This window comes from Cavia porcellus, unplaced genomic scaffold (genome assembly GCF_034190915.1).
Source record: "Cavia porcellus strain 051 isolate PalLab524CR breed Dunkin Hartley unplaced genomic scaffold, mCavPor4.1 scaffold_16, whole genome shotgun sequence".
Lineage (NCBI taxonomy): Eukaryota > Metazoa > Chordata > Mammalia > Rodentia > Caviidae > Cavia > Cavia porcellus.
In genome coordinates, this window is record NW_026947499.1 from 45,768,083 (window position 1) to 45,787,213 (window position 19,131).

The window sequence follows — 19,131 nt, forward strand, 5'->3', positions numbered from 1 at the left end:
TCAAGTGGTCAGTTGTTACGAAGGAGCAGAAGCTCAAGGAACAGAGACAAGCATAGGGACACTGTGAAAGAGTAGCTTGTCCTATAGCTGCCTGAGTTCCTGATGGTTCCAGTTCTACATCCACCTCCCAACTTTGTGATTCATTCTACCAAGGTTTATTGCACTTCTCCTAGGCATTGTTCTGGATAGATCCTGGAATTCCATATTAAATAAGGCAGACCTAGTCTTTGCCCTCTTTGGCTTATATTTAGCAGGAAAGATAGACAATTCATGAATAAACAAGTAGGCAAAGACTCAAACAAAGGCATTTCTCACTGAGTAATGCCATAATGTAAGAAAACTCAGAGCCGAGGAAGAGGAGGCAGGGCCAGCAGCAGACAAGGATGACTGGGAAGGGCTGATCTTGGAGATGACTTTGGAGCTGACAATCAATCAGGGGTAGAATGAAGGCAGCCAGGCAAATAGGGGGAGTACTGCAAAGACAGGAGCGTACCCATGTGGGGAGGAGCTAACGAGGTTCCCATAACAGAGCAAGAGCTTTGGAGAAGCAGTGCAATGGAGCTCCAGGGGGTGAGGCTGGAGCAGTAGGAAGGAAGCCAGGTCAGACAGGGCCTTTTGGTTAAACTAGATGAAAGTTTATTCTCCAAGTGGAGGAAGTGGTCTCTACCATCCTGAGTCACTTCAGAGTTATGGGTATCTGCTGGATGAAATAAGTTCAGGATAGGATTTATTCCTTTCCTTGGTTTAAGTGTCTCTTGGTTACCAAGGGACCATAGGTTAAGCATCATATAAACCATGGTTTTGCTTTTTATAAATTCTGATGTCTTGACGTCTGGGGTCTTACTGACCCTGGAGAGATGACTCTTCTCATAGTTAGCTCGCAAAGTTATGTGGACCAGTGAAACTAGAGCCTCTTTTACCAGGAGCCACTGTTTCTCTGGGCCACTGTCCCCCCCAGCCCACTGACCTCAAGGCTAGGTACCAAACAACTCAAGACAGCCCTGGGACTCCAGAGCCTGCTCAAATTATTCGACCTACCAAGCCCTAAGCCCACCCACTCTGTCTTGTCTATTCCTTATCAATGAAGGCTCTTGCACCACATTTCCCCTTCCTCCACCTCCTAACCAACCCTGGTGCTTCCCTGCATGATAATGCATGATACAGAGTCCCCTGCCCTCGGTAACAAACTATGATTTCAACAGTACTTGCCTTCTATCAATTGACTGTAACATAACCACATTTACCAATGCCTGCATTTTAAACAAATCTACCCAGTCTCTAAAGGCCACCATGTCCTACCTCCAGATGGTGATGGCCAGGATGCTCAGCGCTCCGGTGAAGGATGGGAAGAAGAGCAGCAAGATGAAGACCGTGATCATCTGGGAGGCCCGCCAGGCTTTGTTGGAAGGCTGGAAGTTCATCCTCAGGCTGATCTGAGGAGAAAGACACAGTCTCCTCCCATCTGTAGCCAGTGGAACGCCCAGCGGGGAAGCCATCAGGTGCTAGTTTCTGGGTCCCTTTCCAATGACCCTCCCTAGCTCCAACTGCCACCAGGTCCCATGAGACTGAGAGAAGCCGATTGGTCTCGATTTGGGACTGACTCACATTTTTTACATAAAACATGATGAAGAGAGAAATCATTTGGATCAAGGGCAGCAGAGGGCAGAAGAAGATCCCAATCCTGTGAGGAAAAGATGATCAGTGTTAGAGAGCAGGGGAGACATAAGGAGGGCTGGGGAAGGTGGAGGGAATGGAGAGAGAGTTGAATTGTGTCCCCCTAAAACTCATATGGTGAAGTCCTGTCTCCTCCTACTTCAGACTGTGACTGTACATTTGGAGACAAAGTCTCTAAAGCGGTAATTAAGTTACACGAGGTTCCAGTGGTGGCCCGTAATTCAACATAACCATGTCCCTAGAAGAAGAGAAAATTAGGACATGACCCCGTGAGGGATGAGCATGTGAAGACGCAGGGAGAAGACAGCTGCCTGTGTACCAAGGACAGAGATCTGGGGATGACCCCTTCCTATTGGCCTTCAGAAGAAACCAGCCCTGCAGCACCTTGATCTTGGTTGAACCTCTGGCCTCCTGAACTACTAAAACTGTTCCAGCAGCCCCAACAGGTAGACACAGAGGGAGGCTGCCCGCATCACAGACCTAACTCATTCTCCCATCCCCAGCGTCTACAGCTGCTCTCCACCCAGCTCTGGAAGGGAGGATTTGCAAAAACTGCACACAGCTGCTAAGCCACCATGGCTTCATGGTGCCCTCAGGTATTACGGAAGGTCTGGGTCCTGCAGAGACGAGGCCAGAAAGCCCCCAAGTTACAGGTGACAAGGGCTTCACTTTCCAAGTTCTCTGTGATCTTTGAGAGAGATCTCAGTTTTGGGCTAAAATGGCTTAACTCCCAACTCTTGCCAACCTCCTCTTTTTCTAAAAAGTTTCTAAAGCCAAGTGTGCTGACATATATGAAATCTCAGCACTGAGGAAGCTGGGGCAAGTGGATCATCGAGAGTTCGAAACCAGCCTGGGCTACAAAGTGAGCTCAAGGCAAGAGTGAACTGTATAGTGAAACCCGGTCTCAAAAAAAAAAAAAAAAAAAATGACTTCCCCCCCCCCAAAGTTTCTAAAGTCAAAAAATGAGAGCATTAGCAGACAAAAGTACCTAGATAGAATTTAAAGACTATGCAGGACAAAAATCGTTTTATTTTTCTAGTTATTTGTGATTTCTTATGATTTAAATGGCTCTACATTATGATAAAAAATAAAGGATCCTTTAAAAATGTACTTGTGTTTTTAAAAAAAGTCAGCTGGGCATGGTGTTACATGCCTATAATTCCAGCACTCTGGGAGGCTGAAGTAGGAGAATCTAAAGTTTGAGCCCAACCTGGGCAATTTAGTGACTTAGTGAAACCCTGTCTCAAAATAGAAAAAAAATTTTTTAAAAGTTGGCTATGTAGCTTAGTGTAAAGGCCCAAAGGGTAATAATGGTCATGGTGTCCCCATATATAAAACATTTCTGAGTCAAGTATTCACTGAGAATTTATTTTTCCTTTTATTTTCTTCATGGAGCATTTACATATATATATATTTTTTATTTAATCTGCTCTAACAGCTAGTGAAGTAAGTATTATTATCTCTGCCTTTTAACTTTCCCATAGGCATCCTGTTGATTGAAATAATGTGTGTAGAAGGCACTTTTAAACTGTCAGATTGCCAGTGGGTGACCTGGAAGTATACAAATATATCACCTAAAAGGCAAAGAAAAGTCCTCTCTCTGTCTCTAAAATGAACCCACTGACATGAGTGAGTCATGTGCAGAAAGCCAGATTACTTATGCAATTCTATTAAAAATTCAGAAAACAAAATTTCCAGTTGCATGGTATGTTGTAATGTCAAGCTCATTTTACCTATAATCACACTTAGTCCTCAACACTACTTATTATTATCAACTACAGTATTATTATGTGTATTTTACAGACAAAGAGATTGAGGCTCAGAGACGCTCAGGGCCCTCAGTGAATGGAAGAGTTAACCCCGGAATGGAGGTTTCCAATCCTAACTGCATTGCTTTCAATCAGCAGGTGGAGCCTGGGCAAGTGAATTCTGGCATTAACTCCATCATGATAAAATAAATAAGGAAAAAGGCACACCGGCTATTGATTTCAAGTTTCTAGATGAAGATATATACAAAAATTGACCCAAAAGCAGGGGGATGGTGGTATAGTTCAGCAGTAGAGCACATAGCTAGCATGCCCAAGACCCTAGAACCAAAGGTTTAATCCCAAGAACAACAACGACAAAGACACAACGACAACATGATACAGTTAGCTGGTTTTCTCAGCACACACATATTTGCACATATTTGTTAGAATAAAAGTTGTGACTCCCAAAGACCACAGATGCCCCACTTGGAAGTACACTGGCTAGCAGGCCAGGTCAAGTATAAGAGGACAAGCAGTCCTCTCTCTTCTTTCCTTTATTCTCCTATTTGTTGAGATATAGATACAAAGTAAAGTTTTCCACTGCCAGTATACAGCAACGAGAAAAGGCAAATCAGTGCTGGGGAGACAACAGATCAAGGTGGAGACAGGCAATCAAGAGATGCTTGCCTTCAAGGCCCACTTGAATGCTACCACAATGGGAGATGGGCCAGGTCCTTCTGGAGAGAAGCTAGGCATTAAGAGCCTATATAAAATCTCCAGAACTTTTAGTTATTGCTAGTTGCTTTAATCTACTTATACTGCTATTACAACATATCATAAACTGGTAAGTCTAGAACAACAAAGATTCACTTCTCATAGCTCTGGAGGTTGGGACGTCCATGATCAAGAACTGGCAGATTCAGTGTCTGGTGAGGGATGTTTCCTGCTTCCAAGATGGTGTCTTCTTGCTATCCTGACAGTGTCAATAGATTTCAACATAGGAATTTTGGAGGGATATGAACATTTGGACCTTGACATATCAAGGAATGGTTCAAATTTTTACAAATAGTATTGTAGGGACAAATGAATCATATCCATGCATTACATACAGCCAGCCTGTCAGCCTCTAGTCTGGGACCTGCTCTATTCTGACTAACTGGGTTTGGTGTTAACTTTAATAAAAACAGATTGGGACCTTGCCACTAAAACTAAGTCAAGTAGGAGCTAACCAGAGATTCCCACAGAGCTCCAAAACTTACCACACCAGAGTTTGTGCGTAGATCAGTTCTAGAACATTCCTAGCAATATCAAACTCCTGCAGGACAAGGCTTTTGATGAATCGCATCCCAATGATCCTGTGAAAATGTACTATGTTTAGTACCCAAACCACAACTCTTTATTTCAAAAGAGCCTCCACCGAACATGCCTATAATCTTAGCACTCTAGGAAGTTAAGGAAGGAAATTGAAATTTCTAGCCCAGTCTAGAAAATTAGCAAGACCCTGTCTCAAAATAAGAAATAAAAATAAAATGGGGTGGAAATGTAACTAAACGAAACCTAGCAAAACACACACACACACACACACACACGAAGATTCCCACCAATCAACCATGAAGCTCTTCACCAGTTTAGAATAAAGTTGTAAGCTCCCTTGCGTATGTCTGAAAAGTTCCAAATACATAAAAATGTATTTTAAAAAATAATTAAGAGAATCAAGGAGGAAATGCAATTAGAATAGTGCAGTTAAGTGGAATACTGCTACTGCAATTTCAAAATAACTCTAGAAAACATCTTTTACTTTAATTATTTAACTGTCCCAACTAGTATCTTGTTTGTACCACTCTGCTTATTAAACTGTTTTTTTCATGAATCAAATAAACAGAGAATCTCCCAAGCCAAATAGTCTGAATAAACAAAACAAAACAAAAAGAATTTTTTTTGTTCAGAGTTTGATTTCCCAGGGGCTTGCACATGCTAAGCATACATTCTATCACTGAGCTACAACCCCAGCCAGATAAAACAAATATTTTAAATCTATGGTAATTGTAGTTCAATTACTGATTTTCCCCTGTGCCCCAAATCTGCAAGTAGGAAACCAGGCTCTCCATTTACTCTGGCGTTACACTGACTTCTTCAGACAGAGAAGTTGTCAATAATAAATTTCGGTAAAAAACAAATAAACCAGTCTTCTCATGTTTATACCAGTTCCTGGGCAAAGGTTTCAGTACAAGTGAGTTTGGGCAGAACTGAGTGAGGGAAACTGACACTCAATCTCCTAACTGAGAAAAGAACCGGCATGGTGTCATGCCATCCCCTCCCTATGCGAGCTTGCAGAGCCATGAGAATAACTGGAAGGAAGGAGATGCTCTTCATCTCATTTAAAGATTAATGAGTGCGTGAATAAAAAAGAACCACAGAGGGCTTCAGGGTAGCTCAGTGGTAAAGCGCTTGCCTAGCATGCATGACACCTTGAGTTTTATGCCCAGGATAGTAAAAAAGAAAGAAAGAAACCACATAGGTCAATGATAATCGTGCTTCATGTCTGTACACCTGACATCCAAATGAAAAATCAGAAGCCAGCAATGGTGGTGGATGCCTGTAATCCCAAGTACTCTTGAGGATGAGGCAGAACCATCAAGTTAGTGGCCAGCTGGGCTACATACTGAGTTCACTTCCGCCCTGTCTCATAAATACATACATACAAACATACTTAAAAAATTAAAACAATGAGCTAAAGTTAGATGTACTAACCTGGAAAGAGACCAAAGTATAGTTGACTAAATAAAGGCAAATTCTACAATGATTTTGCTGTACACAAACAAAAATTCTGGGCTTAAAAAAAAACCCATGCTATACACAAATAAAATCATCACAGTTTGCAGGGCAATTTTTTTTTTGGTAGTATAGGAATTGATCCCAGATATAATTTGACACCATACTCATAAGTGAAATAAATCAAACTCACATATATAAGTACCATATAGTCTCCCTAGTGTAAGAAATGGTAAGAGTACATAAGAGTTTATAGTGATCATGATTCCCCATTACATTACTCTGAAGCCTTATAATGGCCCTGTAATGCTTTCATTCTCTTGAATGGTTTTATACTGTTTTGTTATGCTTGATATTATCGTATATGAAGCTATGCTCAACTATTTCAAAGAAAGAGACACTATGGTAGTTACTGTTAATTACGGGTTGTCTTGTGGTAAAATGCTGTGTTACTTGCATTGTTCTGATCTGATCTGCTTTGTTATGTCCTCTTTTGTCTCAATCTCTTTAAAATAAAAAATAAAAATAAAAAAATAAAAAAGGAATTGATCCCAGGGCACTTACACTGTGCTACTTACCCATCCCCCTTTTTTCTTTGACACACTGTTGCTAAATTCTAAATCACTGTTGTGGTTTTAGATCAAATATGTTCCCCTCGCCCCCCGCAGGCCTCACGTGTTCACAGGGAGAACTTTGGGAAGGTGAATGAATCATGGGAGCCACATATCTGACTTGCAGGTAGACGGTGGTGTCTGATCAGAAGAGGTGAGTCACTAGGGGTGTGGTCTGGGAGGGTGACTTGCCCTCCCTGCCCCCTGCTTCCTGACCACCATGATGTGAGCTTTATCTACAGTGGATAAGATAAGTGGCTAAATACCTATTTTATTTGTAGAGTGTATGAGTGGTTTTATTTTTTCTTCAAATGAAGGTTGTAATGGGGGTCAATTAAACCAATATACTGAGATGACAGGGCTGTCAGGTTAAGTGTTAAGTGAAATTTCAGTTAATTTAGAAGACAGCAATATCCCAAAAGACAGTAGACAAATTATAACAACACACAAGTTGAGTACGTAAGGGACCCACCCATACCGGCAGCTCAGTTGGGAATCAGGATGTGGTTACAGCATAGGATAAAATATACATGCCTGACCAATATTTACCTCCTCAAAAATTCCCCCAGGACGGAATTAGCCAAAGAGAACACGAAATCCATCAGAAGGAGACGGTAGATTTCCTGGCCAATGAGGGTTTCCCAGCACTGGAAGGCAGACAGGAGTCAGAATGTGGCAGGCTTGCTGCCCCTGCTTGGTTCACTCCTGCCACTATGTCCTACACCCAGAAAAGCAGACCCTTTCTTTGCAGAAAGACGGTCAGGGTTTACTTTCCTTTTGTTCTTTCTTCCCCATTAAGCTTGCCCTCTACAGGCATCCAAACTCCCACTATTCTCCCATCCTCACCCCCTGTCATCCCATTTCTTAGAGCTAATCAGCTTCCTTTTTTCCTCCCACGTTTGAGGCAGGGTCTTTCTATGTAGCTCAGGGTGGCCTCACCCAGTCTACTATATAGGCCAGGCTGACCTTGAACTTGGAGCAATTCTCTTGCCTCAGCCTCTTGAATGCTGAGATTACAGACATTAGCCACCATGTGTGGCCTTGGCTAATCAGCTTCTTCAGGACAAAGGGAAGAATTGTCCCTTTTTTTGCTAAACGGCTTTATGAAAAATCAGCATCTGCTTGATTAAGAAAGTGAACTAGAGGTTTAGCAACCTAGTGTAAACTGGAAATATGAGTTAGTCAGCTCACGAAACTAGGTGATCAGTGACCTCTGCAGGTAGTCAGTGCTGTGAACTGATAAGAGATATTTTAAGCTTGGCTGAAGGAGGAAAGGGAAGTTTTGGGTGCACAATCTGAGGGTGAATGAATGAGAGGCTGGCTGGCTGGATAAGTAAAATGGGTGAATAGATCACAGATAAATATACAAATGTATGTATGTATGTATGTATGTATGTATGTATGTATATGGATGGATGGATGGATAAGTGGATGAATGAATGAGGTGAGTTGGTAGATGACAGGAAAATCAACGTGCAGCTGGATAGAAGCAGGGTGATAGATGACAGGTGAATAAATAGATGGATTGATGGGTAGATGGACAAGCAGATGGATGGATGTAGTTAGATGATAGATCAATGAATGAATTGACGGGTGAATGAGTGGATGGATAGATGGATGGGTGGATCAATTGATGAGTGGGTGGGTGAGTGAGTGGAAAGAGGTCTAATATGATATTTCCCCAAATAGGCTAACTTGGATAACTGGTGTTAACTTTCTTGTTTTGGCAAGATGGTTTGAATCTGGACACAGCAGCATTATTTTGGGGTCCAAAATAAGAGGTGATACAGAGTTGGAGGGAAGCCCTTGGCTCCCTAATTCTGCTTTCACCCAGCCACATCTCAGGTAATCAATGGCTCACGATGGCACCAGCTAAGAAAAGCTATGGATGTAGAGGCCAAATTGCATGGGGACCCCAGCAGAGGAAGCAGAGGTATCCCAATGAGATGGCCAGGGAGGTTGGCTTGTTCCTGAATCACATGGGAACCATTCTCAGAGTGGGAGTTCACATGCTCGGCTCTGAGGTAAAGGGAGAGTGAAAGGTGTAGGGAATAAGGCAGAGCCAGGAAAGGTCAGGATTAGGATGTAACAGTTACTGGGAGCATGGAGAGTGGTAAAGCTCAGGGTGTCTGGATTTTAGGGGAAAAAAGATGGAACATGGAGTATCAAAACAGATCTTATTCAAAATCCCAAGGCTGTTAGTACAGATTAGCATCAAAATTAGTAAAGTCTGTTCTGTACCACTTTAAACTGGGTCCTGTACTTTCACTATGCATGGTATTGTTTAATTCCTACATTTACAGCTGAGAAAGCTGAAACTTAAAGAGATTAGGTGACTGTGGAAGACACAGCTGGTCTTCAAGCCAAGAATGCCTAGGTCTAGGAATTTCTCACTGAGCCTTCCCCATTAACCCTACCTTATGCTGCCTGCTACACTAGCTCCTGGTCTCCTCCCAAAGGGGTTCATGCAAATAGGATGTTGGTGACCATCAAGAAACCCATATACCCGCAGTGAGCAAAGACTACCAAACCAAATTAAGGGCAGAGCAGTGTGGAAATCTCACCTCTTCATCAGACAGTGCCACAGTGTTGAGCCAATAATAACAGAGAATTCCAATGATTGACATTTTTAGGAAGACATTTCTAAATAACAGAAGAGAAAATTATGACCATTACTCTCCACAATAGTCTCCCATGCTTCCTAACAATAATTCCTTTTGGGCACATAATAGGACAGAAGTCTCTGTCCCACCAACCTCTGGCCAGTTCTATCTAGCAAGTGAATTGCGAAAATAAGTGGTGGGTGCTGCAGAGCTCTGAATGCAATGTGAGATCCTGAATTTTCCTTGGAATTGCCATCAGCAGCCTGAGACGGCCACTGTTGCCATGGAATGGACTTCTCACTGATTAACTGGAGCAGAACCCTCCTGCCAATCCATAATGCAAGTGTAGCATGCACAAAGAAGAAAATTTTGTGTTCCAAGACACTGATACTTGGAGTTTCTTTTTATTACTGCAGCCTCATCCAATTTATGTGACGATACACTCTCTTTTGTTCTGTATGAACTGATTTTAATTTCTCATTAAAATCTCATTAAAATAATAGTAAATGTACTGTGCCTAATATGCATTGGGTGTTGACCCAGGATACCCTGCTGAGCACTTTAATGAATCATTCCCCTTGATCTTTCCAATGTTATCACCAGGTACATGGTATTTTGTGTTGATCTTAGCCAATGTGCAAAATTTTGAGATGACAATGAGACATAACATTTCCCTCTGCCATACATACCTAAAAAATGGTATTCTATCCCAGAGGGTGGGATATGGAGGAGAAATGAGGGTATAGGAATCACCTATGGTTCATTTCACAATGAGTCAAGTATAATTGACAGATTGATTGATTTGCTAATTCATTCACCTTCCAATTATTCTTGGGTATCTATTAAGTCCTAGCCATTGTGAGCAAAGCAAAGATTTCCCCCATCAATTATGGGAAAGGAAATTATCAATCAATAAAAATACATTAAGAACAAGTAAGAAAACCATAATGCAAGGAAGAAAGGGCAGTGAGGAGCTGTTATTGTAATCAGGTGGCCAGGGAATAGCTCTCTGAGTGGGTAACACTTGAGCAGAAGCCAAAATAAAGTCAGGAAGGGAGTCATGGGGCAATCTGCAGGAAGAGCATTCCAGGCAGAAAGAACAGCCAGAGTCAAGACCCAGAGGCAGGTACAGAGTCTGGTGTGCTTGGGCGCACTTAAGAAGTTGGTGAGGGAGAGGGTGGGGATCAAGACAGAAAGAGGTAGGAAATGAGGCTGGTGGGGCAGCCGAGGTAAGGATCAAGCTCTGGAATTATCATACAGATAGATGCTCACTTTGCACCACACAGACTTATTGTCATAACCGAGAACTAACTGATCAGGAACTGGCTTGGAAAAAGCTATAAGGACAAAATTTGGGTAGTTTTAGCCTTTGTTTTTCAAAATCGCAGGGTTACCTCGAGTGCACAGGATGCCTTATGGGAGTCACCAAAAGGCACCTGCCCTGGACCAGTGAACTGCCAAAAGCACTCCTCCGGTCTCTGTTTGGGCGGCTGAATCACAGTTTGACAATGGATAATTTCAGTCCCCACACAAGGCTTCTCAGTCAGGAGCCTTGGTATAGTGCACTGTCTGTTCAACTGTCTTGTTATACTTGAGAACTATGTGTGTCTCAAGGCAGGACTATGACTTCATCTGCCCCTGGTAAAGGTAAGCTGTTACTTTGAGCAAAAGGCACTGAGACTTAGCAAAAGCATCTTCCCAGAGTTCTTTTATTGCTATTGACCACAACATGAAACTGCTTCTTTCTGGAGTGTGGAACTTTGATTTTGTTTTGTTTGAATCACTGTTTCATTATGTAGTTCAGATTGGCCTTGAACTCATTATATAGCTCAAGTTGACCTCAAACTCACAGCAATTCTCCTGCCTCAGCCTCTCAAATTCTGGGATTACAGGCCTGCACTACCATGTCCAACTAAACTTTGATATTTGAACTCTTCTAACTCTGTGCAAATGAGGCTGATGCTGGATATAACAGGCACACCTACCGGATCAGGAGGATGTAGACTTCGTGCCGTGGCATCTCATACCTCTCCACCAGCCCAAACATGGAGTAGAAGCGTGGCACAATCAGGTTGATGCAGGACACCACAAAAGGCAATAACAACACTGCCCCAGGGTTCGTGTGTGTCTTCAGGAACTGTAAGGATGGAGGAGAGAACTGAGATGCCCACTGGGTGTTGTACCCTTTGCTTCACTCAGAAGAGTCATGTGATAGGAAAGCCCCCACAGCAGCTCCTCTGGGGTTAGTTACTAAATGATGTTTATCTAGCACTTATCCTGAGCCAAGCACATGGGTGCTCAGAGAGGCAGACACTTGCTTAGGGTCACTCAGCAAGGAAGTAGAAGATCTCAGTGAAGACATCTCTGAGCTGAAAAGGGCATTCTGGGGGACTCCCTGCCTCACTGAGGTGCAAACACCTGAGGTTACTGAAACCATGGTACAAAGGCTTTACTCTGTGGAATTTCCGGTCCTCTCCTATGTGAGCTTGGGCATCTTCTTCAGGTTCCCCAGAAATGAGCTGGGGTCTGTGTGTCACACATGGAGATGCTCCTCCTCTGGGGGTACTCAGTGTCTGGCAGTGGCTCTGGTTACAACCTGGGCTACCCTCAGCCAGGTGGCCTTCCTACAGGTCTTAGATAAGTCAGGCAGTGGATTTATCTAATGCCTCACAGTCCCATTTTCTCTTTCCAAGGCTGGTCTGTGACTCCATTTGCCCCTGGATGGTATTAAAACACCCTTGGAACTCTGGCAATATCTTTAGAGCCAGGCTAACCTGGCTCTAATGCCTCTGCCCCTTTACACATACAAGCTGCGCACAGGAATTAGGCGCTTGGCATCTCTGTCTCTCCACATCTGTACAATGGGGAAATCACCACACAACCAGTAGAGACATTGCAGGAATTAAATGAGATCAAATAAACAAAGTCTGGCCCCAAGGCTGCTAAGTGACATGGCACCATTCCCATGAAACTGGACGCACTAATGACTGTCGCCAGTGGAGATGTGTGAAAGGTTGATACCGCCTGGAATAGGGCAGATGTTCAAACAGTGGGAAGGACTCCACCACTTCTGCATTCTCTCTTTTTAGCTGTGTCCCTTTACTTCGGGACAAAAGGGAAAGTGAGAAATCTTTCCACCTGCAGGTCACCATAGCTTCCTCCCTAAGTAGACAACACCAGGCCTTTGAAGATTGTAGTTTAATTTCTCCTCTTTTAGGGAAGATCTTCATATGGCCAGTGGCAAAATTTCAGTCCCACATCCTCTGTGTGTGTGTGTGTGATACAGGGTGTTGAACTCAGGACCTTTACGCAGGCTGCACACAAACTTATGATCCTCTACCTCAGCCTCCCAGAGAATAGGAATTATAGCTGTGCTTTTCTGCTAATTTCTTACTCACTAATTCTGTACTAAGTATTAAGCCAGATGATGAGAAGAAACAGACATATACGCAGGCACCTTTAATGCTGTGTGAGACAAGTTATTTAGGATCAGCTTGTAGAAGACTGTAGAATATATACTCAATATATACTCAACTCAGCATAGAAGAGGTGGCAGGGAGAGAATGATTCCAAGAGGAGGTGACATCCATGCTAAGGTCTAGAAGAGGGGTAGGAGTTTTCCAGATGAAGGAAGTTAGAATGTGCAAGAGTTTCCTATCTTGGAATGAAGAAAAGTGTACGTAGTATGTTCAAGGTACTTTGAATACAATCACTTAGCACTGTTGGTGTGGGATATGGGTAGTGGTGGGGACTGGAGCTAGCAATGTGCTTGAGGTCAAGTCATAAAATACCTAGGAATCATGCTATGCAGGATAGTTTGAGTGTGTGTGTGTTTGTCTGGGGTAGTTCTGGGACTGCAATCCAAGGCTTTTACATGCTAGGCATATGCTGCATCACTGGGATGCAACCCTTGCCCTAGATTTTATATTGAAAGTAGTGGGAAGCCAGTAAGGAAAGTGGCATAATCTGCGTGACTCCCATTCTGTCTGTTAGAAAACTGGTTATAACTAGCCCGTTTACTGTATTCTGAAACCTTCAGAAACACAGTGCTGTGCCAAGTCCCCTAACTAATTAGTCATGCCCAAATCATGATATGCTTTTATCACTCACTGATAAACACACATCTTATTTCTCATTCTGACCACACAACTACAAAGCCAGGTAAGATCACTTTCCTGGAAGCTTCGAAAGATTGCATTGCTTGCCAGAGTTCAGAAGCTCATGAGACTTATTGAACACCCACTTAGGCCAGGCACAGTGGGTGGCACAGGGAACAGAACAATAAAGAAAAAGTTGAGAACTCAATCTCAGGGCTGTGGCACAAGTTTCCATCTCTTCCCCAATCTCTTCCCAGCCCAGAGCTGCTTGCCCTTTAACAAGAGTTCACATTATGTGGGGCCCTTGCTTAGGTGCAGACTCTGAATCCCTGGGTCAGTGACTTCCCACTGCCAGCCACAGACCCCCATTTCCCTCCGTCATGCCATCCCTTCACCTGGTTCTCCATCAGGCACCCTGGTATTCTTGGCTGTCTGATTACCTCGGAGTTGTACTCAGCCAGGTAATATACAGCTGCACAGCAGGCAATAGCCACACCAGTTGAGACTAGCCAGGCTGCTATGTGAGCGGAAAAGCGGGCCAGCTGCTGGCGGAATGTGAACTTGACATTCTCCTGGAGGATCTCAGACAGGTTCTCCTGCAAATGCAATAAAGTCAAGCTGACATCCAAGTCTCTCTCCTCTGTGAGCAAAGATCCTTAGTCTGGATCCATGAATTCATGTTGAGCGTGGATTATAGGAGAAGTCAAAATGACCAAGAAATCCATCGCTACATCAAACTTCACTCCTATCTCAGAGGAAGGGACAGGAACAGAAATAATAGATCGGAATCCTGTTGTTGAGGAAAGTTTGTTAAGGTCACAGGGCTCTTTCTTTCTTTTTATTTTTTTTTTGTACCGGGGATCAAACTTACAACTGCACACTTGCAAGGCAGGTGCTTACGCCCTTGAGCTAAATCTCCAGCCCCTTGGGGCTCTTTCTTGACAAATGACGCTAGGACCACACAGAGGAAGAAGTCTATATCTGTGTTTATTTTGGTCAAGTCCCTCTTGACAAGTTCTGCTTGCTCTGTCTTCTTTGTAAGTTTGTTCCTACGGACCAGAGTGCTCAACCTCTACATTGTTGACATTTGGGCTGGATAATCCCATTCCTTGTAGGATGCTCAGCAGCGTACTCAGTCTCTACCAGCTAGAGAGCAGTAGCTTCCTTGTCCTAACAGTCACAACCAAAGAAATTTTCAAACTTTGACAGATGTTCCCAAGGAACAAAACTGTTCTAGACTGAAAACCACTGCTCTAGGGTAAAATTATAAACCCCTGAACTGTGGAGCCAAGAAAAATGTGCAATTTAATATTTTGACATAAATTTCTAAACTGGCCTTGAGGAAGGCCGTACCAATTCAGGAAGCTGCCAAGGCAGGCGAAAAGGCCCATTTCCCTACACCGTCACTCGCGTGAGGTATTACAAATATTTACCTTTCTCTTTTATCAATCGCTCAAGCAATAAAAAAGTCATTTTTTATTACTTTAAGAAGTTATAGACATAGAGGAGGAGGGAAAGAGATGGGCCACAGGAAGGTGCTGGGCAGACTGAGTTTGCCTTACCCTAATCTCCGTGCTAAGGTTCTTCTGCTTTAGCTTTACAGCTTTTTCGTGAGTGACAGTGAAGTCCCAGCAGAAGATAAGTTTAGCGATTCCTCTGGAGTACAGGTGGGGGTTAATGAAGTTGTTCCGGAAATACTTGGCCATGCTAGGGAAGGCAGAAACCCAAATAGCCAAGGGTTATACGGCAGGCACAAGCACAGGGATTAGCCGAAGGACAGTCCTACCACTCAGAGTGTAAGGCAGAACCAAAGAGAGAGCCTTACACTCTTCACCCAAAGCAATGTGAGCACAAACCTAAAGGTCAACAGCTTTGGAACAGAGAGACCTGGCTTATAATCCAGTCCTGGGTTTGACCCTTGTGGGATCCTTGTCCCATTCACCATTCTAAGACTTGGTTTCCACATCTACGTAATAAGGATAATACCAGTATCTACCTCACAGAGATATTATGAAAGTTGTATTCATTTCCTGTGACTGCTACAACACATTACCACCAACCTAGAAGCTTAAAATAACAAAGCTATACTCTTCTATTCCTGGAAGTCAGAAGTCAATATATGGGTCTCAAAAGCAGGGATATTCATCTTCTAGAAGACGCAGGGAGGAATCTATTCCCTTGCTTTGTCCCACAATCCACTCGAGGGCTTCACCCCAAGACATGATGACCTCCCATTAGGCTCCAACTCTACAGGTTTCTACCAGCTCCCAATAGTGCCAAACAGGGATCAATTTTTAATACATGCACTACTGGGGGTACTTCCCCATGCAAACTAGAGAATAGTCAATTTAAAAATAAGGAGAGAGGTCCTTGGAAGAAATTGACCCCAGTGATCCTTGCTCTTGAACTTCTGGCCTCCATTACTGTGAAATAAATCTCTCCTGTGGTACACTCTGTGTTACAGTGATTCATGAACTTGGAACTTTTCATGATTCGGATCACAAACCAAGCTGAGTGAAAGCCAAATCCAATTCAATGGTTAGGTTCCATGTTGACTTTAGGGTGAAATTTGATTTGGTTTTCATCCAGTTCTGTTTGTAAGCAGAATCATGGAGATAAGTGAGTTCATGAACTGAGGTGCCACTGTATTTTGCTACAGTACACCTAGCAATTGAGTAGAGAGGTTGAACACATTTTCTGTGTATATTTCCAATCTTGACCTCCTCTCTGACATTTGTGCAGACCACTGCTTGGGTCATCTCATCTTTATTTTCACCCCGACCCACTGCTTCCAAGGCACACATAAACCACTCTTCCTTTGCTTTTTCATAAGTTACTCTGTAGGACAAGGAACGATTAGGCAGTGGTAGAAAGTCAACACTGCAGAGAACCTTTTACTTGGGGAGTCATTTTGGAGCTTCTTGAATTTTGCCTAAACCTCAAAGAAGCCTCCAAATCAGGATATGCAGGCGCTCTGTACCTGTAAAGCAAACTGAAGAAGCAGATGACCAGGGACACTCCAATTGTGAAGATATAGGCCAGCTGCATGTCATAGGATGGCCCGCTACTCCCATGCCTGATCGTAGAATTGGTGTAAAAGCCATAGTACATCACTGTTTCTGTAAAAGATCCCTGAAGAGGAAAATAAAGAGATCCGGGTCAGGTGGAGCTCTTGAGAAAAAGATGAGTTGTGTGGTCAGCACAGTGACCATTTCTGCCTGCAGGAAACTTGGGCCAGTCAGTGGAGACATTCACAGTGATCCATTGATATCTGAGGGGGAGCTGCTCCAGGACCCCTGCAGATACCAAGCACTACAGATGCCTACGTCCTTTATGGAAAATGACAGATGATCTGCATATAACCTGCCCACATCCTCCCATGTACTTTATATTATCTCTAGATTTCTTACAATATCTAACACAATGTAAATAGTTATGCTGTATGGTCTAGAGCATAACAAGAAAAATCTGTCCACGTTCAGTACAGATGCATATTTTCCCATATATTTTCAGTCTGTGGTTCATTAAAACAAGTCAGAATGCGTGGATTCAGAGGACCAACTGTGGTTTGTCAAGAAAAAGAGGCCCGCTTGAGGCCACTGAGGACCAGCACAGTTCTCGGAGTTCATCATATAGCAGCATGACGTGAAAATGCAGGGACCCAGTCACCTCATCTGGACTCAGTGACCAAGCAAAGCATCACCAAAAGCAGGTCACCGAGGTGTTAGATGTGTCTGTCACCTATTCATGATTATGACGCAACACGCTTGGTAGGAAACAAATGAAGCCTTTCCATCTACATTTTGGTTTACAGGAAAAAAGGAACAGAGAAACCAAGTAGACAGATCACGAGAAAAAAGTCAGATAATTTCAGAAGTTAGAATACCAGGGCCTCCAGTTTCTATAATAAGCCAGTGTCAGAAAAAGAAGAAAGGCTGGAGTTGGGAAGGTTATTCTAGATTAATAAATATTTTTTGTTTGTTTGTTTGTCTTTTTCCTTTTTATCGGTACCTCGGTACCTGGGATCGAACTCACAACTGCCTGCTAAGGCAGGCGCTTATGCCGCTGAGCTAAATCCCCAGCCCCTGATTAATAAATATTTAAAGGGAAAAAACAGAATGCAAAATCTAGGGTCTGATAGGATTGTGACTGACTAGACAAATGATAATGCCATTCAAAAAATGTGAATATTTGGATTTTTAATAATATTTTTAGTTAATGTGACAATGGTATTATAACTGTAAAAACATGTCCTTATTTTTTAGTGAAGAATTTCAGAGTAAAATGTCCCGATAACTAAAATTTACTTTTAAAAGCTTCCAGAACTAGGCATGGTGGTGCATGCCTGTAATTCTAACACTTAGGAGGCGGAGGCAAGAGGATTGTCTCAAATTCAAGGCCAGTCTGGCTACAAAGTGAGTTCAAGGATGGTCTGAAATACACAGTGAGACCCTGTCTCAAAAAAACAAACAAACAAACAAACAAACAAACAAAAAAAAAACCTGTTCTCAGAAACAACGAAATAAAACAAATATGGAGAAAACTTATTTACATAATAGGTATATGGGTGTTTATTGTACTTATTTTTCTGTACTTTTTGAAGCATTTCATAATTCTTCCTAAATACAATAGACATGGTACTTGAAGTGAAAAAGAAGTGTACACAATAATTCTATTTTATGGCATTTCTCTCAAGGAAGATTTTTTTAATGGGAAAAGAGAATAAAAGACAAGTGGGAAAACTTTACTTTGGACATCCTACTGCAGGAATCAGAAATCTTTTTCTACAAAGAATTACATAGGGAATAGCTTCAGTTTTATAAGCCTGATGGCCGCTTTGGCGGCTACTCAACCTCATCCGACCATAAAAATACAGAGATAAGAAGTAGACAAAATGAGTGTGGCTGTGTTCCAAAAGAACTCTACAGACACAAAAATTTGAATTTCTTAATATTTTCTTGCTTCATAATTTTTTCCCTTTTTTGATTTCTTTTTAATAATTTATGTATGTAAAAACTAATTTTAAATTTACAAAAGAATGCCAGGTGAGGTGGTGCACACCTATAATCCCAGCATTCCAGAGGCTGAGGCAGGAAGATACCTGCAAGTTCAAAACCAACCTAGGCTGCAAAGTGAGCCCAAGGCTAGCCTGAACTGCATGGTGAGACCTTGTCTCAAAAGTCAAAATTAATTAGTTAATTAAGTTACAAAAGAAGGTGGCAGGCTGGATTTGGCTCTGGGGCTATAGTTCAGTCATTCCTACTCTGCGGAATCTCAATGGCAGAAATGGCTTTAAGGCTAACTCTCAACACAAGGGCTGGATGCTTCCGTAGGGAGCTGTGTAAATAAATTGTGGTTGCTATTAAAAAGAATAACATAGATGTCTAAAGATATTTATGATATGTAGTAAGGCAAAAAAAGTACAAAACACAGCATATAGTAACATCCTATGCTGCTTCTATTTGCTCATTTGCAGTGCTAGAGATGGAGCCCATTAATGCTAGGCGAGTGCTCTGTCACTGAGCTACCACTCCAGGAGCTACTATGATCCCAGCCTCCCAGCCCTCTCTCTCTTGTCCCCTCCCTTCCCTTCCCTTCCTTTTGCTTTGCTCTCTCTCCTCTCTCC

At 42.7% G+C, this 19,131-nt stretch overlaps 1 protein-coding gene across 2 annotated transcripts in view; it reads right to left on the reverse strand.

Annotated features, from left to right (window-relative positions):
- The window catches only part of Tmc5 (transmembrane channel like 5), a 75,247-nt gene that overhangs the window by 10,437 nt on the left and 45,679 nt on the right, over window positions 1–19,131 (reverse strand). For both annotated transcript variants that reach the window (XM_013141861.3, XM_063226588.1), the window contains exons 8-16: window positions 16,486–16,637; window positions 15,068–15,212; window positions 13,946–14,101; window positions 11,394–11,545; window positions 9,370–9,448; window positions 7,355–7,452; window positions 4,682–4,777; window positions 1,606–1,681; window positions 1,300–1,433 (exon numbers count right to left, since the gene is read on the reverse strand). In XM_013141861.3, the coding sequence (XP_012997315.1) occupies window positions 1,300–1,433; window positions 1,606–1,681; window positions 4,682–4,777; window positions 7,355–7,452; window positions 9,370–9,448; window positions 11,394–11,545; window positions 13,946–14,101; window positions 15,068–15,212; window positions 16,486–16,637 (1,088 nt within the window). The remainder of the gene's footprint in view (window positions 1–1,299; window positions 1,434–1,605; window positions 1,682–4,681; window positions 4,778–7,354; window positions 7,453–9,369; window positions 9,449–11,393; window positions 11,546–13,945; window positions 14,102–15,067; window positions 15,213–16,485; window positions 16,638–19,131) is intronic.